This window comes from Marmota monax, unplaced genomic scaffold, assembly GCF_021218885.2.
Source record: "Marmota monax isolate L192 unplaced genomic scaffold, Marmota_monax_Labrador192_F-V1.1 WCK01_AAM20220418_F8-fsc00020, whole genome shotgun sequence".
NCBI classification, from domain to species: domain Eukaryota; kingdom Metazoa; phylum Chordata; class Mammalia; order Rodentia; family Sciuridae; genus Marmota; species Marmota monax.
The window spans coordinates 16,329,641-16,351,246 of record NW_026692912.1 but is presented as its reverse complement, the minus strand read 5'-3'; the positions used below and the strand labels follow the sequence as shown (position 1 = coordinate 16,351,246).

General features: G+C 37.5%; 3 protein-coding genes and 1 long non-coding RNA gene across 7 annotated transcripts in view; 2 read left to right on the top strand and 2 right to left on the bottom strand.

Moving 5' to 3' along the window:
• Window positions 1-2,304, bottom strand: part of Rabgap1 (RAB GTPase activating protein 1) — a 170,822-nt gene extending 168,518 nt beyond the window's left edge. The window contains exon 1 of the mRNA XM_046451967.2: window positions 2,115-2,304. The gene's annotated coding sequence lies outside the window, so the exon portion shown is untranslated. The remainder of the gene's footprint in view (window positions 1-2,114) is intronic.
• Window positions 2,305-2,425: 121 nt separating this feature from the next.
• Window positions 2,426-16,366, top strand: Zbtb26 (zinc finger and BTB domain containing 26). Of its 2 annotated transcripts, none has more exons than XM_058581710.1 (2): window positions 2,426-2,549; window positions 11,920-16,366. In XM_058581710.1, the coding sequence occupies exon 2, from the start codon at window positions 11,930-11,932 to the stop codon at window positions 13,253-13,255; it is 1,326 nt and encodes a 441-aa protein (XP_058437693.1). In that variant the 5' UTR covers window positions 2,426-2,549; window positions 11,920-11,929; the 3' UTR covers window positions 13,256-16,366. The 2 variants fall into 2 exon arrangements, with proteins under 2 accessions (XP_058437693.1, XP_058437694.1); XM_058581711.1 differs by having other exon boundaries at window positions 2,441-2,545.
• On the top strand, window positions 2,467-20,203 carry Zbtb6 (zinc finger and BTB domain containing 6). 3 transcript variants are annotated; one of them, XM_046451976.2, is made up of 3 exons: window positions 2,511-2,549; window positions 17,363-17,427; window positions 18,518-20,203. In XM_046451976.2, the coding sequence occupies exon 3, from the start codon at window positions 18,527-18,529 to the stop codon at window positions 19,799-19,801; it is 1,275 nt and encodes a 424-aa protein (XP_046307932.1). In that variant the 5' UTR covers window positions 2,511-2,549; window positions 17,363-17,427; window positions 18,518-18,526; the 3' UTR covers window positions 19,802-20,203. The 3 variants fall into 3 exon arrangements, with proteins under 3 accessions (XP_058437695.1, XP_046307932.1, XP_058437696.1); XM_058581712.1 differs by having other exon boundaries at window positions 2,467-2,549; window positions 17,096-20,203; XM_058581713.1 differs by lacking the exon at window positions 2,511-2,549 and having other exon boundaries at window positions 17,376-17,423.
• Window positions 7,514-12,508, bottom strand: LOC124097467 (uncharacterized). Its single transcript, XR_006853232.2, has 2 exons — window positions 12,420-12,508; window positions 7,514-12,295 (listed from the first exon to the last, which is right to left on the bottom strand). It is a non-coding gene; the product is annotated as an uncharacterized LOC124097467 (long non-coding RNA).
• Window positions 20,204-21,606: the final 1,403 nt, after the last annotated feature.

Below are 21,606 nucleotides of genomic sequence, written 5' to 3'. Positions count from 1 at the left end.
AAAAATAATCAACAAAATATAAACAAATCAGGGCTGGGGCTATAGCTCAGTGGTAGAGCACTTGCCTCAAAAGGTGTGAGGCCCTGGGTTTGATCCTCAGCACCACATAAAAATAAATAAATAATAAATGAAGATTATATATATATATATATATATATATAATCCAAAAGCATATTATAAGAATTATTCATCATAACCAAGTAGAATTCATCCTAATTAGTTCCACATGAGATCAATTAATATAATACATTACAAAACTAGAATGAAGACAGTTAGTATACAAGCATCCCAATTGGTACAGAAAAGAGATCTGATCAAATCCAACACCCTTTCATAACATCTCAGAAAACTTAAATAGTGAGGAAATTCTTTAACATGATAGAGGTATTAATGAAAAATCCACAGTATGAGAAACTTCATACTCAATGATGAAAAGCTTTTTCCTTAACATCAAGAATAAAACATAATGCTCACTTCCACTGCTGCAGTTCAACACTGTTCCAGTATCCAGAGCTACCAGATTTAAAAAAAAAAAAAAAAAAAAGAAGAAGAAGAAGAAGAAGAAAAAAGCAAACACGTTAAAAAAAAAAAAAAAAACTGTATTGGAAAAGAGATAAAGCAATCTGTAATCACAGACTAACAGACTACACTGTCTAAGATGTAGAAAATTCCAAAGAATCCACAGTATAGCTACCATAGCTAATAAACAAATTCAGTAAAGTTGCAAGGATACAATAACAATATACATAAACAGTTGTTTTCCACACTAGCAATAAATATGAAGAGGAAGTAATTCAATCAAAATATCATCTAAATGAATGACACATCCTGAAAACCTGAAAGCTGAATAAAATTAACAAAGAACTAAAAGAATGGGAATATATCCCATGTTCATGGATAGGTACACATAACTGTTGTCAATAATATCCAGTTGTAGGTCTAGGGTTGTGGCCCAGTGGTACAGTGCTCATCTAGCAGGTTTGCCGCACTGGGTTCAATCCTCAGCACCATATAAAAATACATAAAATTAAATAAAGGTGTTGTATACATCTGAAATAAAAATATTAAATAATAATAATACACAGTTGTCAATGATATACACAGCAAGGTACAAATTCAATACAATTCCTAAAGCCTTTTTTGAAGAACTGGAAAAGTCAATTCTCAGTTCAGATGGAAGTGAAAAAAAAATCTGACATTAACAAAATGATATTGAAAAAAGAAAAAACTGAAGAGCTTACAAGGTGCAACTTCCAAACAGCTGTAACTAAAGTAATTAAAACAGTATTGACTCAGGAGGCTGAGGCAGGAGGATCACAAGTCTGAAGCCAGCCTCAGCAACTTAGCTGGGGATGTGGCTCAGTGGTTAGGTACCCCTGACTTCAATCCTAATAGTAATAAATGTACTAACAAAATAATATATAGACCACTGTACTATAGATAGTCCAGAAATACACGTTTACGTATATGTAGCCAGTTGATTCTCAACAAGAATGCCAAGACTGTTTAACGTGGAAAGACATCTTTTCAACAAAACTGTATATCACACATAAAAGGATAAGGTTGAACAGAACTAATGGTGAAGGTTACACAACATCGTGAATGTAATTAATCACAGAATTTAACACAAAAGATTAAAATGATTATACTTTCTCACAATACCGCCCCAAGGGCGGGGGGGAGAAATAGGGAGAATTCAGTAAACAATGGGATTGAAAGGCAATGAAAATGGTTCTAGAATGATACTAAAATTTTCTGGTTAGGGAGGAATTAAAGGATGATGCAGTTCACCAACACGTGAACTACAGGGGCTGAGTGGAGGCAGGTCTGGAGATGAACTTGAGATACTCAAAAGGCATATTAACACTGGGATAACCAATTGGAAGATGTCTTCTGGACGGTTGGCTCTGGAGCTCAACACAGGTATCTGGGATGTCGAGAAAGATCTGTAAAGGATCTGGAATGTGAATGCAAGAGATTACCCTAGGACTGACATGGGAGGAGAAAGAACCCCGAGGCAAGATTCCTAACAAACACCGAAATGAGAATAAACTGCTTTCTGCATTCCTGGCTCCCGCGCGTCGAGTCCACATCCCTAAACGGGAGGGACTTACCAAGGATTAAGAGCGGAGGCGCCCTTCAGGCCCACGCCATGAAGCAGACGGCGGAGGCCCAGCTCGAGAAAAGCCGCCGAGAAGGGAGCCTGGGTCAACTGATCCTCGAGAAACACACAGGGCCGAAGCCACGGACACTTCACGAACCACAGCTCCAGCGGGAAGCTAACGAAGTGGCAAGAGTACTGGGCATTCTGCCCGCGCCCCGCCCACAGCGCGGAAAGTCCCTCTCGAGGCCCCGTCGTCCTCCGAGCATTCCGATTGGTGGAGATGACCATGGGACCTGGAAGTTGTCTTTGTCCGGCCAGGGCTGCCCTTCCGGTTCCGTTGGGTCCCCCTTTGGCTCCGGTTCCCTGCCCCTCCCCCTTCCCGGAGCCCCGAGGGGCCGGAGCTCCTGGCTGTGCCGGATCCTGACGGCGACCTACCCCCGGGTCTGTAAGTTCGACGCGGCCGGAGCACCGGGCTGGGATACGGGATGTCTCAAAACGGAACCCCTTGGGGCCCTGGATGGGCCGGGACCTGCACTAAAAAGAGGGCCAAGAGACTAGCCTAGGCCCTAGGGGACTTAATTAAGCCCTTAGTCCGGCCCACGTTGCCTCCCTCCCCATTCCTTGCTTCTGGAGTGGGGAGCCCGAACATACCCTAGGGACCGCATCTTGGCACCCCAACCGAGGGCCCAACATTTGACCCCGATGCTGGACCCTGACGTCTTGTTGAAAGTGCCAGAGTTGAGGCCCGGGTAAACGATCTGCGGGAGCCTGCCTAAGGCAAGGCCTTTAGCGCCAACCCATGAGAATACGAGTTACTCTTTCAATGGGATTTCCCCAGTTCAGCCAGTGGCCAGAACACTTTGTACATTGTTGGCATTATGCCAGGCGCTGGGGATTCGTTAAATGTCGTTAAAATTTTCAGGGTCTAGTGTGTGAGCCATATATAAACAAGTGCACCTCAGAGAGAGAGGGAAAGAAAGAAGGATAGATAGTTTGCTTTATATGTACGAACTGTTCAAGGAGAAGTGCTGGGAAGACTTTAGAAAGACATCTGAATTATACTTCTTGGCGAGGATAAAGTGTGGAAGAGGCTTTCAATTAGAACGAACAGTTGGAGTGCTACTATTTTGACTGAGTGTAATGTGTGAAAGAGTAAATCGGGGTGGGGCTGGGGGAGCTTCTGTGCATAAGATGAAGTTTGAGGAAAGTAGACTGGGGCCAGACAGTGAAAGGTTTAATTCTAATGACAGTTTTTTGATGAGTCTGATTTTCATTGCAAAAAGTCATTTTTTTTCTATAATAAGCCTATAAGGAAGAAATTCCTATTAACTGAATCTGGACTTTTAAAGATAATGGTTAAGTACTTATTGTAATTAAGTTTAAAGGGGGTAATAGGATAAGTTTGGGGAGTGGCAGTAAATTCCTGAATTAGAGTTACGACAGTAATATTGGTTGCTTGACATAACAGTGTCAAGACTCCATAGGTAATTTATGTTGAGGGAGAAAAAGGTATCAAATCTAATCTCATTCATATACTTTAGTCTTTTGAAAAATATGATGCCATAATCAGAAACTGAATGATAAGGTTAGTGTAGATTACAAATTCACTTTTTGTACACGTTGAAATCTAATGGGATAGCCACACAGAACGCACCCAGCATAGAGTTGGAAGTGTACATCTGGAGATCAGCCAAAACACAGTGGCATACAGGTGGAAGCTATAGGAAGAGCTGGCATCAAAAAGGGAGTGTTGAGGAAGAAGGACATTTTGACAGGGGAGGGTAGTGGATGCATTTTATGAAGCTGAAAAAGAACTGTAACTAGTAGTAGTTGGTACAGTAGTGGAAACAGAGGGTTCTAGCAACCAAGAAGACCCACTTATCAAGAGAATTGAAGACTCAGCTCGATTAATTCATGCAAAAGCACCTGAGGGATGAGAAGGGGAAAAAGTGATTAATTTCATTTTTAAGAGATCATTAGTGACCTTTTAAAGTCAATTTTAGGCTGGGCATGGAGCCACATGCTTGTAATCACAGCACCTTTGGAGATTGAGGCAGGATCACAAGTTCAAGCCTCAGCATCTTAGCAAAACCCTATCTCAAATTAAAAAATAAAAATGATATATGGAGAATTGGTTAAGTGGGAATCAGAAAAGAATGCATATGAGGGATTTCACAATAAAAACTGACAGGTTTTGTCTATTTACTTAACACATGCTTATAGATCACATACAACATTTGAAGCTTTTTTTAAAAATTAACTTATTTAGCCAGGTGTGGTGGCTCTCACCTGTAATCCCAGCAGCTCAGGAGGCTGAGACAGTAGGATTATGAGTTCAAAGACAGCCTCAGCAATTCAGTGAAACCCTGTCTCAAAATAAAATATAAAAAAAGCCTGGGATGTGGCTTGGTGGTTAAGCACCTCTGGGTTCAATCTCCAGTGCCCCTCCCCCTGCAAATTACCTGATTTAATTCTCCGTAACCACAGTATAAAGTAATTAAATACTGGTAGACAGGAAAACTGAAGCAGAATTGTTAAGTAATTTGCACAAAGTCACATAGTTATAGTTGAGCAGGGTTTTACTTGTAGAAAATATGGCTCAAGAGTCCATGTTTTGCCTCCACTACTTTGCAGAGACAATATTTTGGGAGGCAAAGGAGTAAGTACGAAAATTTTAAGAAAAGATAGGCTTATTCTTAAAAAAAAATGGAGAGGCTTGGAAGGAGACACAATTTGAAAAGGTAAGTAATGAATTTATGTTTGTGATATATTTCTTATTTTTTTCCTCTCTTCTATGCCAACTTAGGTTTATTTCTTCCACTTTTATGCTTTCATTTATCACTTGCCATGAATCCAAATCCACCTAGCTAATAAATCTTTATCATGATGTTATGTAGGCTTTTCTGACTCACTATTTTTAATACCAGATTCATCCCCTTTAGTATTCTCTAGTTTACTGAATGACAGCCAAAGATATTTAATCACTCAAATAGCTTGGAGTCATCTTGACTTTCTTATTTCCTTTCTTCTCCACTTTGGTAACCAAGATTGTCTTTTTTTTTTTTAATTGCATTACTGAGTATTGAACTCAGGGGCCCTCTTTACCACCGATCCATATCCCAGACCCCCCACCCATTTGTTTTGAAACAGGGTCTCACCAAGTGGTTGAGGATGGATTCAAACTTACCATTCTGCCTTAGTTTCTCCAGTTGCTGAGATTATAGGTATGAGCCACCCCTGGCAAGATTATTAGTTCTTTGAAACATCTCTTAAATCTATTTTCTCTCCATCCACATTATCATTATTTCTATTCAGGCCTTCATCTTTTCTGCCTTGATCTGTTAGAATAACATCATATGAAAGGTTTCCTTGCCTGTGCAGTCACTGTTCTGTAAGGCATCTCCATAATTTTTTTTTTCTTAATTGGCTGAGTTTGATATAGTGTAACAGTGTGGGCAACATGCATTTTAAGTAATAGAGAAATAGCCTAGAGCAGGCACTTTTGAGTAGCTTAAATTGAGGTAAAGGTTACTGATGAGGATGTGGGTTTAGGAATTATTAACATAAAGAGGATAATAAAACACTGAGAAACAATACAGGCTTTCTGAGTAAGTCTTGAAAAAGCATTGCAAAAATCCAAGACTGAGCTTTGAAGGATATACTTCCTTCACTTAATTTAGTGAATCCTCAAGGAAAGACTAGCAAAACAATAGTAAAAAAACTTTTGAGGTTGGGGTGGGGGGATATAGCTCAGTTGGCAGAGTGCTTGTCTAGTAAGCACAAAGCCCTGGGCTCAAAACCCAGCACCACAAGAAAAAAGAAAACTGAGGTAAGTAGGTAAGAAACTTGTTTACTTCTGTACATTAGTTTAAAAAAAGTGAACTAGGGCTAAGGATACAGCTCAGTGGTATAATTCATGTAGCTTGTGCAAGGCCCTGGGTTCTAATCCCATCACCAAAAAAAAATAAAATAGGGCTGGGGCTATAGCTCAGTGGCAGAGCACTTGCCTAGCATGTGTGAGGTACTGGGTTCCATTCTCAGCACCATATAAAAATAAAACAAATAAAGGCATTCTGTCCATTTACAACTATAAAAAATGAAATAATATAAAGAATGAGCTAGCTCTATATTTGTCCACCCAATTAGCTCTCAAAAAGAATAGATGAAAAAAGCAAGTTGCAAAACAATTTATGTATAAGAAACATGTTTATGTTTTCTGTGGTAGCCATGTATTAGTATTGTTTTTAAAATAGGAACAATGAGCATCAGGAAAGACCAAGTATTGAGTAGTAGGCACCCGGGAAAAGGAATTTTATCTACAATGATTAAAATTTTTCTGGAAAGGATATATTTCTATATATATTTATTATATTTGAAAGTCAAAACAAGGGCTGGGGATATAGCTCAATTGGTAGAGTGTTTGCTTTGCATGCACAAGTTCCTGGGTTCAATCCCCAGCACTCCCCCCTCCCTTAAAAAAAAAAAAAAAGTCCAAACAAGACAAACGATTGAGAACTTAAGAGAATATAGCTTCATGAAAGTCACTCAAAAGAAGAAAAGTACTGAGGTTTACAGATAGGAAGGCTGCAGCATAATACAGCCTATTTGAGAAAATGGCATATTATGTTAGTGAGAAACAAGACTACCAGGTCACTGTTAGTGCTGAATTGAAGGATAAAGGCCCTCTGTGAGGTAAATAAGGAAATAGACTAGCATGGTTTTAGGAGTTTATTATCCAGAAAGAAAAGTTTCTCTTAGCAGTTATTATGGGAATTTGAGATAAGAAACTTAGGTACTTTCTCACTGCTTGGCCACCCTAAGGCTATTCATTAGCCCTTTTTGATTATTCCTGTTTGAACAAAGGGAAAATTTTAATTCTGTTCTAAAATATTAATAGAAGGACTGTGTAAATATAAGCAAATAAAATGTAATCTTAAGTGAGAATATCTCTGTTTACATTGATGTTAAAGAAATGGTTATCAGGAGTATTTAAATTTTTAAAATATTTTTTTTAGTTGTCATGGACTTTTATTTTATTTATTTATATGTGTTGCTGAGAATCTAACCCAGTGCCTCACACATTCTAGGCAAGTGCTCTACCACTGAGCTACAACCCCAGCCCAGTATTTAGATTTAATCTCAGTAACCTGGGCAGTAGATGGTAAGGAGGCCTGACCTGTGGCAATGACATTAAGAACAAGTAAGAGAATTTGGGAATCATTCTAAGGAAAGAATCAACAGAATGTGGTGCCAATGTCTCCATTCTACCTGATGAATTCTTTGCTTTCTTTCAATTACAAGGAGCCGTACTATAATCCATAATTGTATAAGTGATTTTTATGAATATTATGAATAATTACTACTATACTTAGAAGTTACTTACAGGTGGGGATTCTGAAATCAAATATATTCATGTTTGTTTTGTGTTATTTGCAAATGGTATTAAGTTTCAATCAACAAATGTAAATATATAAAAGATGGAAAACTAATAATAAAGTTAGATGGGAAAGGAAGGTATAACAAGGCAAAAGACATTAAATGCAATCAGGAATATAACCAATGCAGAAATGATTTATACCATTAAAATTTTTTATACTTGATGCAAATTTGGCTTTAAGTGGTAGTTTTTGTTTCTAAACATAAGCTTTGTACTAAAGCATTAATAAAACATACAAAAGCATACAAATCTTAAGTATACAGCTCAATAGATTTTCTTGGCCTACTCTTGAGGAGAGAAATCTGAACTATTATACAGTTAAAATATAATCCTTTAGGCAAAACTGCATCTAGCTTAGTTTCATATATGGAATTTGGCATAAATGCAGCTTGGGCACACGGTTTAGCTCCAACACTTAACACTTCCTACTTAATTTCAGCAAGTTGTTTTGGATAATAATGATACCTAGCTATAGAGATTTTCAGGATTAAACAAGTCAATTTAGGTAAAACATTTAGAATTACACTTGGCTTATAACAAGGATGCAGAAAAGGTTAGGTATTATTATTTCTCTTATTTAAAAAATTAAGGGGCTAGGGATGTGGCTCAAGTGGTAGGGTGCTTGCCTAGCATGTGTGAGGCACTAGGTTCGATTCTCAGCACCACATAAAAATAAATAAATAAAGATATTGTGTCCACCTAAAACTAAAAAATAAATATTTTTAAAAAATAAAAAATTAAGCTAGTTTATTAGAAATTTAATAATTTTTATATTACATATTTTGTGGCCATATCTGTATAGGTGATCCTAGGGATCAATAGAACCTTGGGCGTATACTAAGCAAGCACTTTAACAATGAGCTACACTCCAGCCCTTTAATACCTATTTTGTTTTTTTGTTTTTTTCCTTATTACCTATTTTTAAAACATCAAAACAAAGTGTTTAAATTTTGGTTTTATGTGGCCAAACTATTTTGGGAATCAAACCCCTGAAAAATGTTTTACCCCAAGTACTCAACAGAGTATCATGATACTAAAGAGCATTCCTTTCATCGCTCAATAATAATTCCTTAGGGAACATTACGAGTGCATTATTCTGCTGATCTTTGTTTAATAAACTGTGTGAAGCATAACCAACAGTTGGTCCTTTCCATCAAATAACTAACAATCTACTGAAAAGAGAACTCATGCCAGGAAACAATTAAAGGATACACTAAATGGTCTGGAAATAAGAGTTTGAAGGAGACAGTGCAGCAAAATGACAGGTATTTGGAAAAATTTCCTAAAAAGAGTAACTTTCCCTCACATTCTTGGACTATAGCAGATTGATTAAAGCAAGCACTTTTCTAAGATATCTGTTTGGCTACTAATGGTAAGTTTCTTGAGAACTGATGAATAAAAAGTAAATGAAATTGTATTACCATTCCTCATGTTTAGAGTATCAAGGAACAATTATCCCTCTAAAACTGTGAGTGCTATCACACTGTAGTTGGAAACAATGAGTAGAAAAATACTGACTTGAGGGTATCATGATCAGCTATAAAGCAGTCAAGACTAGCTGAACTCTTAAAATTAGAATCCCATTTTTGTTTAGCCACTTAACTTTTTTATAATTTCTGGTTGTTATCAACTGCAACATTCACCATTCCAGTTTGACAGTGGACATTTTAAGCTACTGCAATTGCTAAAACTGACCAATGATAAAGAGTTTGCTGCTTTAGATTACTGATATACTTCCTGTATCTTCTAGTTTCCTCTATATTTGATACTGCCTTTCCTTAGATACATTTGCTTCTCTACATCCCTTCTTTCTCAGTGAAGTTTTTAATACTTATTGTGATCATTTGTTATCCATATATTCAGAATGCTATACAGAGGGAAAGCATATACTTTATTAATCAACTGTGCCATACCAGTTCCCATTTTTCATATACATTCAGCTGACCTACCTGGTATATAATCTACACATTTATGGTTTTCATTCTCTATATCCAGTGAGTTTTCAAGTTCTCTAAGTGATCTTTTGTTACTTGCTCATCATTCCCTTTTTTATTCCTTTGTAAGCCCTCGTGGCTTCAGATTTGTAATGTCTATTCAGGCAATAAGATGGTCTTCATAACAATTCTTCCTTCTTAATACTTTCAGATTAACCCTATAGGTTCAGCCAATACAAATTGTCACCTGCTGTGTGTTTATATAATAGTAGGTGAAGGGAGTACACACCAGTTTGAATAGAAGAGAGTTTAGCCAGTAATGAGGCAAGCAATAAGTAGAATTTAGAGCAAAAGAAAAGACTATTTCACCCAAGAAGATATGGGCTCCAGCATTAGTCCATTGAATAGGATGGAGGTTTCCCTCATGCCATGTAACCAGAGTTTGGAGGGGAAGGAAGTATTTAATGAAGTATTTTAGGGTTTTGATAGAAATACTTTGCTAAGGACCCTAGAGACAACTCTTTTACTCTAAGGGATCAGGGAAGGGCCTCTCAGAGGAAATAAAAACTGGCTAGAAGTTAGTGTTCTATACTAAGGAAACATATGTGATAAGATGTAGAGTCAATAGAATAATGACCTTTCATACCAGGTACTGAGGAATAGGAACAAAACTTGGACTCTGTTATCATGAACTGATATTCTGTGAGCCTCTGAAAATCAGTGTTATTGAACTTAAAATGTCAGAGATTGGCCTTAGGTTTAGATAAGGCCAGGAAAACTAGCTGTCTCATTTAACTGAACTAAAAGACTGACGAATACAAAAAATTCAAGGTGAATTTTCAGATGTATTGAGATTGTAGAACTTTAAGATATGAAAAGAGACTGTCAGTTTATTATCTTTACAATGACTACTAGACCATTAGTATGGTTAATTCATCTTTTCCCTTTAGAGAGACACGTGGGAAGCCAAGTTCTGAGAAAATCTGGAGTGTGGAAATTGAACATGGAGACTATCCAAAAGCACTGCTATGTCAACAGACCAATATGCATAGTGTTTTGTTGTTGTTGTTGTTGTTGTTTTGTTTTTAAAAAACAGTGCTGAGGATCAGAGAGCCGGGGCCTCAGGCATGCTAGGCAAGTCCTCTACCACTGAGCTACATCCCCCAGCCCTGTGCAAAGGGTTTTGGCAAAGATACTTTCTCTGTGGTTGAAAAGGTTATGCCTATGTTTGCCTTAATTATTATTAGGTTTAGTTAACAAGCTTATTCAAGAGGTTAGTCTTCTTTCAAGAAACAACAGGAAGTCACTGAAGGATTTCATGCAGGGTCAGATATAATCATGTGTTTAAAAGATGGCATGTGATGTATAAGAGGGAATAGAAACTGGAAGCCAATAGAAATACTTATGAATCGGATTTAGTAGTCCATGTGAAAGTACTGATAGGTAAATAGGGAAAAAGAGATAAGAACAGAATCTAGAAGGGGTTGATTAGATCTATATTACTCCTACTAATGTTCCTACCACGTGACTTTTCTGTATCAAGTATTTTCTTTATATATCAAGGATTTTGTTTGTTTGGAAGGTACCAGGGATTGAATCCCCCAAGGGTCACATCCCTGACCTTTTTTTATTCTGAGGCAGGATCTCACTGAATTGCTTAAGCCTCACTAAGTTGCTGAGACTGCCTTGAACTTGTGATCCTCCTGCCTTAGCCTCCTGAGTAAGGGGAATTACAGGCATGTACCAAGGTGCCGAACTCAAGAAATGTTCTTAAAACAGAGTTTAGATTTATCCACAATGAACAGAATAAAGAAATATGTTTGAATACTTGCCAAACATTGTCCCTCTACATCTGTAACTTTTTCATTTTATCACAGAATTACTCATATGTATTCACAGTGGAAAAACAAAACAGAAATGAAAATAAAATGAATTCACACTGATCTAGACAGGAAAGGGACTGTCCAGGAATGCATGTGGCAAACAATGTTGTTGTGGTTCTTTAAAATACAAAGCAAAGGAAGAGTATTTTGATTTAGGAGACCCAGGTCCACAGTTTCATACAAAAGAAACTAATCACTTCATCTTTACTTTGGTTGGGATGTTTTAGTTTGCTTTTGAAACCTGACTGAATTCTCATTTGAGAAGTGAATAAATATTCTTAGCATTATCCAATATAATATATATTCTTATATTAAGTGTCTAAAAAATTGAGTGAATGCCCAGCTATTTACACTTATATATGTCTACTCTTTAGGTGCAATTGACCCTTGATATTGGTAAGGAGCAATTTTTAATAGCCATCAAAAGCTTCCTCTTTCAAAGAAAATTTCATATGCATACATACAAAGCATGACAACAAATTTGGTTTTGGAAGGTAAATCCAGGTTTCTTAATTGTTTAAATTTCCTTAAATTCAACCTTTTTACATTTTTGTTCTTTAGGTCTGCCAAAATGTCTGAAAGATCAGATCTCCTTCACTTCAAGTTTGAAAATTATGGAGATTCAATGTTACAAAAAATGAACAAATTAAGAGAAGAGAATAAATTTTGTGATGTTACAGTTCTCATAGATGATATTGAGGTACAGGGGCATAAAATTGTGTTTGCTGCAGGTTCCCCCTTCCTAAGAGACCAGTTTTTACTGAATGATTCCAGAGAGGTGAAAATCTCAATATTACAGAGTTCTGAAGTGGGGAGACAATTGCTCTTATCCTGTTATAGTGGTGTGCTGGAATTCCCTGAGATGGAACTGGTAAATTACTTGACTGCTGCGAGTTTTCTTCAGATGAGCCACATTGTAGAACGATGCACACAGGCCCTGTGGAAGTTTATAAAGCCAAAACAACCAATGGATAGTAAAGAGGGATGTGAACCACAGAGTGCTTCTCCCCAGTCAAAAGAACAGCAGGGAGATGCCAGAGGCTCCCCAAAGCAGGACTCACCTTGTATTCATCCATCTGAAGACAGTATGGATATGGAGGACAGTGATATTCAGATTGTTAAGGTAGAATCTATTGGGGATGTATCTGAGGTTAGAAGTAAGAAAGATCAGAACCAGTTTATTTCTTCTGAACCCACTGCTTTACACTCATCAGAGCCCCAGCACTCCCTGATAAATTCAACTGTGGAAAACAGAGTAAGTGAAATAGAACAAAACCATCTCCACAATTATGCCCTTTCTTATACAGGCAGTGATAACATCATCATGACCTCAAAAGATGTTTTTGGGCCTAATATTCGAGGTGTAGACAAAGGCTTACAGTGGCATCACCAGTGCCCAAAGTGTACCAGGGTGTTTCGTCACCTGGAGAACTACGCCAACCATTTAAAAATGCACAAACTCTTTATGTGTCTACTCTGCGGCAAGACTTTTACTCAGAAAGGCAATCTTCATCGACACATGCGCGTACATGCCGGAATTAAACCTTTCCAGTGTAAAATCTGTGGGAAAACCTTTTCTCAGAAGTGTTCCTTACAGGATCATCTTAACCTTCACAGTGGAGATAAGCCCCATAAGTGTAACTATTGTGACATGGTTTTTGCACATAAGCCAGTTTTGAGGAAACACCTTAAGCAGCTGCATGGCAAAAACAGCTTTGATAATGCCAATGAGAGAAATGTGCAAGACCTCACAGTGGATTTTGATTCTTTTGCATGTACGACAGTCACAGACTCTAAAGGGTGTCAGCCACAGCCTGACGCAACACAGGTCCTGGATGCAGGTAAACTGGCCCAAGCTGTCCTGAACTTAAGGAGTGATAGTACTTGTGTGAATTGAGTAGGGACTTAATGCTCACAACTAGCAGTGACTGAGAATGTGACAATAGTCTTGAGTATTTTTAGGAGTGGTTTTGCTAGTTTGACTTCTCTGAAGCCTCTGTGCAGGTGGTATGGGGTGAGTTAAAGCACTAATAGACCAGGCAACTTACCACTTGGAGTGGATTTGCCTTCCTTCTGATCTCTCCCATTTTATGTTTTATTTATCCTGTGATGTCTGTTTTCCTTTCCCAAGGAATACTTCCATTTGTCTACCTAATGTTGTCTTAGACTTACACTGTTTTAGGCTTTTACCAGGCAGTCTGAAGGTCACCAACAAATTAACAATATCATCCCACTCTCCACTAATAGATGCTATGCTAAGAGAAGTGAATAGTTTTGTTTTTGGGCAAAAAATAGGTTGAGATATATGATAATACTGCTGTTGATCTGAATGTGATAGAACCCTCTGGTTGCCTATTGATAATTCATCCATGTCTGATAAATTAATGAGTCTGCATCCTACCATCTGTACTTGCCTTGCAGCTGGCTATCAAAAAGTACGTTGGTTGTTCTATGCCCTTTTCAACACTATTGAAGCCCAACTTCATCTCATTGTTCACACAAACTAGAGTACAGTCTTTTCAGCCACATCTGGAGACAGAGATCACCATGAGGAGTATAATTAACAAAGGACAAAAATACAATTAATACAACAGTACTCACATGGAAGGTCTTCCAAGTAGCATATCCCAGTAAGAGACCATATTCTTAAAGCATAGCTTAGTGATGCTTTTGAAATAATGATTGTTTTAGGCACACTTGAAATGTGCAAAAGAATAATGGTTTCTCTAGAAGGGGGCTGTTGAGGAGTCTCTGAACTTTACATCAGAGTTCAGCCATCAGAAAGGTGAGTCTGGCTATAGAGTTTTGTCCAGTTAACTACAAGTATCTTAATTCTTCCCTCATGTATCTTAATTTCTAAAATATATGGAGAAAGTTAAGTGGGACATAGGAACAATTTGTGCTTTTGGAACAATTTTGCATTCAGATACTCCTCTTAAAGGGACCCCACCCCACTTTCAATAGATTGATAATACAAAGTTGCTCTTCTAGTATGGAAAAACAAAACAACTGTTTCTCCCAAAGCACATTTCAGGCATAGAATTTTCAGTTTTATTTAAGACCCTGAGTTAGAATTAGCAATAGGACTGTTAAGAGTACTTAGAGAATCCTAAGAAATCATTTATTCCAACTCTTTCATTTTAAGTTGGGACATCCAAAGCTCAAGAGCTGTCCTGGCCAAGACTGGCCAAAATCAATAAGTGACTAAATATAAATTAATATCTCCTTCCTTGTTCCCATTATACCTTGATTTAAAGAGATTTAGTACACAATGGAGAATAATGCATTAGCAAAAAGCTCCCAGTTTGTTTCACCTCTGTGTTTACTTGTTGGCTTTCTGAGACAGCCTGGATTTTGCCAACAAAATATCACTAAGGGACTTATTTATTTTATTTTTTGTGGTGCTGGGGATCAAACCTAGAGCATCTCGTGCATGCTTGGCAAGCACTCTGCCACTGAGCTATATCACTAGCCCATTAATTATTTTTTAGTTTGATAAGTATTACATTCTCCTCAAGCAAGTGACTGATATGTTAAGTATTGGTTAGAGAGGGAAAAGGCAAGTAAGAATAATATGAGAAGGCTCCCAATGTGAAATTGATTTGTCTGGAAAACTGTTTATTTCGTTTTCTTCAGGACTTTGTTTTTATTTTTGGGCAATAGAACGCATACAAAGATAATCAAAAAAAGGGCTAATTCATATAGTCTGATGGGTCATAATTTGAAACGTTTACATGTGAGTCAAATTTGAAGTATAATTTCTTTTGTTTAAAAATTTGAGAATACAGTTGAGTGATAAGATCACTAGGTACCTTATATGCCCAGCATCACTCATTATTATAGTCTAATGTTGCTTTCTAGCATTCTGATTTGTATATGATCCAAAGACTATAAATTCTATGCAACAGTAAGACTAGAGTATCAACCAGTATTGGGTTTTTTCTCTGAATATCATTTCTTCACAGGAAAATTTCAAGTTGGAATGCTTCCTTTGGTCATATGCATTTCCTGTTTTTGTTACTATTTTTGAAGACTGAAAGGCAGGGGTTCAAATATGATTGGTCTCTGGTTGGAGACTATTTCTGAATTAGTTCAGTCACTTGAGAAACTTTTTTTTTTTTTTTTTGCTGGGGATTGTGCATGCTGAGCACATGCTCTACCACTGAACTACACCTTCAGCCTCAAGAAACATTTATTAAGCACCTACTGTTGCCAGGTACTATATAGATACTGAGGATATGAAGGTAAGATTTGATATGGTCCCTGCCCTAATGGACCTTATAATCTTATGTGGTCTCAATTTGATTTTCTACTTAGAATAATAAAACTGCCTTGTTTTCTTTGGTCACTTAAAGCATTTTTTCTGATTTTCTCTTGGTAAAACTTTTAATTCTCACTTTTTGCAAGCACAAACCACTAAGTAATCTGCAGTCTCCTCCATTCTTGGTTGGAGAGGTGTTTTGTTTCTGTGAGACATTTTCTAATTTTGGTGAGACTTGCCTTTTCTCCTTCTTAGCTTATACATATTTCTTAGATTATGTTGCAGAGAGGTCAAGTTTCTGATATAAAGTAAATTTTATACAGGAAGATGACTTTCAAACATAGTCATGTTCCTATAGAGAATAATTTTAAAATCTTAGTCTTTCAGCATTTGTATTTTATCCATCCCCAGCATAATTAAGAAGGAGAAAGGACTCTTTTCCAGTTTGGTTTTTAAAAATGGCTGTGTCTCAGTTATTTATTTATTATTTAATTTTAAAGACAAACTCCAAATTGAAGTGGTTCTAAGGTAAATCAGATGTGGTTTTAATTTGTTTTAGTTTCTTCATTAGGTCTATGATGGAAGGTGACCAGTGTCACCACTTCTAAAATCTTGTCCTAAACAAACCACACATTTTATATCAGCTCATGACTAGCTGTTCTAAATCTGTTGTATGTTAGACATACTATGAACTACCTCTTCACTTATTATGGGGAAGTTTCCTTAATAAAAGTGTGACAATTAAAACTCTGGTGTCAGTGGTTTACTTTCTTTTCTCTCCCCTCCTGCTTTTTCGGTTTCTTGAATATGAATCCAGTATACTTATTCTTTAAAGCACATTAATCAAATATGCTGAATATACTTTCAGAAGGAAATATGAGTTAACCAAAATTAGTTATTACTGGAATCGGCTATTTCCATGAGAATTGGCTGAGAGGTAAAGCAGCTGTTTTTAAAACTGGTTCAGACATTTTATGCCTACTAAGTACTAAACTTTAGGAAAGCAAAATCAGTAAGTACTATCTTAAATACCTCCTGTATGGGACACAAATATAAAAACAGGTATGATAAATGCAGTATTGATGGCAGACAAATGGATTATAGGAGTGGGAACCAATTAGGATACGTGGGAAGAAATGCTTTGCATGGTTGAAGCCCCTGCTTCTATCCCCAGTTCTTTTGGGGCTGGAATGTAGCTAGATAGTCTTGCCTTTCAGGAGCGAGGCTCTGGATTTGATCCAGCACAGCAAAAAAAGAAAAAGATTGACAGACCAAAGAGGGTGGGCACTGGGGAGTGGACTTGAAACTTATCTTGCTATCTTCAGACTTTGGGCCCAGATCGTGATGGCATTAGTTAGGCAATCTTGAATACAGATCCTTACGGTAGTTTCTCCTTTCCTCTGCCACTTTTCAAGAAGTAAATGGCCTCGTAAAGGGAAACCCCGCCCCGTAATAATCCGCAAGGACCCTCCACAGGTTCCGGCGTTGGGTACTGGAACGCACGTGCCGTGACCCAACTTCATACTCGTCTCCTACATGGATGTTGGGGAGGACTCACGAAGGGGAATGGCTCGCGTCCCGAAACTGAGAAGAAGAAAGGAGGCTCGCCGGCATTCGGGTGCTTTTCTGTCGTTCCAGGAGGTAGGGGGTCTGAGGAAAAGTCTCAGATGTCCTTCCGGGGCGCCCAGGCGGCTCCCCGAGTGAGCAATAAAGCTGATTGACACCGGATGTGTTTCCTCCTAGGCTAAGTCCTCCTTCCGGCCCGGCCGCCGCTACCGCGGAAGCCTCAACACCGGTTTTCAGGGTCGGTAAGTGAACGCCAAGGCGATTCGCCAGGTGTCGAGGCCTGAAGAGGAGGAGGAGGGCGGCAGTGCGCGACCCCCGAGAAGCTAATTGGGTGCTGTAGTGCCTCGGCCGATAGGGACTTGGCCCCGGAAAACTCGGCTCTTGCTGTACGCGGAGCCGGAGGGATCGTCCGGGCCACCGTGATCCAGCGCTAGGTCCACAGTGTTGCCTGACCTCTTCCCCCTCCGTGGTAGCTCCTATGCTCACGGAGAAACGTGGAGGAATCAGGCGTCTTCTCGTGGTGCTCTGAGAGCGACTGACCCTGTGGGAGGAGTCACTGTAGTCTCATTTGTTTTAGGTTTAAAGGATCCTAATCACGAGCTGGAAAAAGGAGCTGGAAACGCGAAAGTAATAACTATGCAGAGGTGTATTTAGGTGTTTTTATCTGAGCGATTATGAAGAATTTAATATCTAAGGAACTTAAGAGTATGATTAGTAGAGGGAGATCAAGATGTAAAAGTGAATTAGGCTTAAATAGCGAAGGATCGTGCATTCTTTTTAAGAACCTAAAGGCCATCCTGGAGTTAAAGGAGAGCAATGGATGACTTAAATCAGAAGTTTTTTTGTTGTTTAATTTATGATGATGATGTTAATTCGGGTGGAAATCAGGAGGGTTATACAAGAGATTGTTAATGTTGAGGAAGCCTGGGGGAAAACATTACAATGATCCATGTGAACAGGGCTGAGGAACTGTAGTAGTCGTGGGGAACAGAAGGTCTGTACATAAAAGTTTCTAATTTGGGATATCATGCTAAGTGTAGTTTTTTTGTGATCACTTTGCCTATTACTGGATACTAAAAATTGAGTGTTCTTGATCACAAGGCACATAAAATTTAGCCAATATGAGAAATGTGTCTTGAGGTCATAGACAAATGCATTATACTTTTCTGGATTTTGAGATGGTGATATAGAGGTTCACTCTTAGCACCCAGAGTACAATTTTTTTTCCATTTCAGCTTTGGGTTTTGGAGAGGAAGGGAATTATTCTTACTATCATAGTGGGAGGAAGCGTTCCTTATCCTTATATCAATGTTTGTGTTTTATTCTGCTTAGATTTTGACCATGGCTGCTGAGTCTGATGTTCTGCACTTCCAGTTTGAACAGCAAGGAGATGTGGTCTTGCAGAAAATGAATCTCTTGAGGCAGCAGAATTTATTTTGTGATGTATCAATTTATATTAATGACACTGAGTTCCAGGGGCACAAGGTGATATTGGCTGCTTGTTCCACTTTCATGAGAGATCAGTTTTTACTCACACAATCAAAACATGTCAGAATCACCATTCTGCAAAGTGCAGAAGTTGGCAGAAAATTGTTGCTCTCTTGCTACACTGGAGCACTTGAAGTAAAAAGGAAAGAGCTTTTGAAATATTTGACTGCTGCCAGTTACCTTCAGATGGTTCACATTGTGGAAAAGTGCACAGAAGCTTTGTCAAAGTATCTGGAAATTGATCTATCTATGAAAAACAACAACCAACACGCTGACCTATGTCACTCTTCTGATCCAGATGTTAAGAATGAAGAAGAAAGTTCTGATAAGGACTGTGAGATAATTGAAATTTCAGAAGATAGCCCTATAAACATAGATTTCCATGTTAAACAAGAGGAAGACAATGTGTTACAGACCACAGTAGAAAGCTTGACATCAGAGAGAAAGGAAATGAAGTCACCAGAGCTATCCCCAATAGATGTGGGTTTTAAAGACAATGAAATTTGTATCCTTCATGTAGAATCTATCAGTACAGCTAGTGGAGAAAATGGGCAGTTTTCACAGCCTTGTACCTCATCAAAAGCAAGCCTGTATTTCTCTGAAACACAGCATTCATTGATTAATTCTACAGTGGAGAGCAGAGTGGCAGAAGTTCCTGGGAATCAAGGTCAGGGTTTATTTTGTGAGAATACTGATGAAAGTCATGGTACAGCAAGTGAGATTCAGAACCTAGAGGAGAGTTATTCACTGAGGCACCAGTGTCCCAGGTGTCCGCGAGGGTTTCTTCATGTAGAAAACTACCTGCGCCACCTTAAGATGCATAAACTCTTCTTATGTTTACAATGTGGGAAAACATTTACACAGAAGAAAAATCTTAACCGGCACATTCGAGGGCATATGGGCATTCGGCCCTTTCAGTGTACTGTGTGCCTGAAGACCTTTACTGCTAAAAGCACTCTTCAGGACCACTTGAACATACACAGTGGGGATAGGCCATACAAATGCCATTGTTGTGATATGGATTTCAAGCACAAGTCTGCTCTCAAAAAGCATTTAACCTCCGTTCATGGCAGAAGTAGTGGTGAAAAATTATCTAGACCTGATCTTAAAAGGCAAGATCTGCTATAAATGGAATCATGGACTTCCTTTGTAAACTTTGTATCATTCTCGTAGGTTTTAGAAATGCAGTATTTGTAATAATTTTATTGTTCCCCATCCCTTCCCCTTTTATGTCTGCCTCACATGTTATTCTTTCTGAACTTCTGACAGTTCAAAAAAATTGTGAGAGGCATGAAAAAGTTATGGGACTTGTCTTGTCATGTATGTTACATATAAGTCCCAGTGGTACACTTTGAGAAATAGTGTTTTACTTAAATATTTTTTATTCTGATGACCGAGGATCCGACAGTATTTGCAGATTCTGATTTGTAGTGTCTACATAATTAATTTAAATGTTAAATCCAACTATATAATAACTTTAATTAATAAGAATGATGAAAGAAAATAAATTTTAAAATGCACTATTATTCATTACTAGTCATTTTTTTTTTAAGAACAGGTATTACTAGGAACATTTTTCCTTTTCTGCTAAACAAACACCAAGATACCTATTATTTTAAATTATAAAGGAACACAATTCAGATTCACTTTGGAATAGAATTTCCTTAGAAAATGTTAAATTCCTTAAAGTACTTTCATTTTTATTATCATTATACATATTTTAGAATAATTAATGGGGCTATTGATTTTACTTAATACAGTTAAATCATAATTTTTAAGTTTTTGTATCACCACTGCCATTGGAATATAGAACAGTTCCATCACTTCCCTTATCTTATTCATGCTGCTCTTTGTGGTCAGTTCTTCCTAGCTCTAAACCCTGGCAGTAGTTCTTCATCACTATAATTTTGTCTTTTCTGGTATGTCAGATAAATGGAATCTTAGTATATTCCCTTTTGAGACTTTTTTCCACGCAACATAATGCCTTTGAGGTTCATTCATGCACGTATCAATTTTCATTCCCTTTTTCCTTTTTAATTGTCAATATATTTTAGTTGTTACTAGATGAATGGTTTAAATGTGAATAGCTGCTAGTGTTAATTATTAGTGATGATATTTTCATTTAATGCATTTTTTATCTGCTCTTTAAACAAAAATCTTACCCATTCTTAGAGTTTTATTTGATATTTCCAGAAAAGCAAAACCATATAATTACTATAGTAGGAGTAATATTCTGAGTCAGCTCTCTTAATGTCCCTGCCTACATATAATACAAAACTTATGTTCATTGTCATAACAAAGATCAAAATATATCACAGGGCAAATCACCTCCTCTAAAATGCAGGAACTACTTTTAGTAAAGAAGCCTGACTGGACAAATTTAACTTTCAGGCTGTTCTATGCTTTTTCTACTTACCTCAGCTTTATGTAAAATTTCTACTGTAATTAATTTCTATTGATGTCCTGTATTTTAAAACATAATATACTTTGTACCACTTATAAGAATTTCATGAAGAATCATATTGATTGTTATAAATGTAAAATATTGTTTTTGTGATACTTGTGTGGGAAAGATACTCTCCATAGAATTTTACTCTGGGGGGAGACTTTAAAGATTCTAAGTCTCATATTTGATGAGAAAAACTGACTTTATTACCCAGGTCACTAATTAATAACATTGGGCAGGTCACCTGTCCTTTAATGTTCTTTAATTTTAATATAATAATTTTGGTCTTGATAATTTGTAAGATCATTTCCAGGTCTAAAATTGCATATTATATTTAATTCTATTTGAGAACTGAGAAAAGAGGAAAGCAAGAGAGGAGAGTTTTGTGTCTATGAATGTTGCTATATAAATACTCCATTGGATACAGAATTTTTCTAAAGTAGTGTTTTTCTTCCACTGGATAAAATAATACTTCAGTGCTTAATTT

Coding starts and splice junctions, on each gene's coding strand:
- Zbtb26 (XM_058581710.1), top strand. CDS start 11,930: ATGTCTGAAAGATCAGATCTCCTTCACTTCAAGTTTGAAAATTATGGA.
- Zbtb6 (XM_058581712.1), top strand. CDS start 18,527: ATGGCTGCTGAGTCTGATGTTCTGCACTTCCAGTTTGAACAGCAAGGA.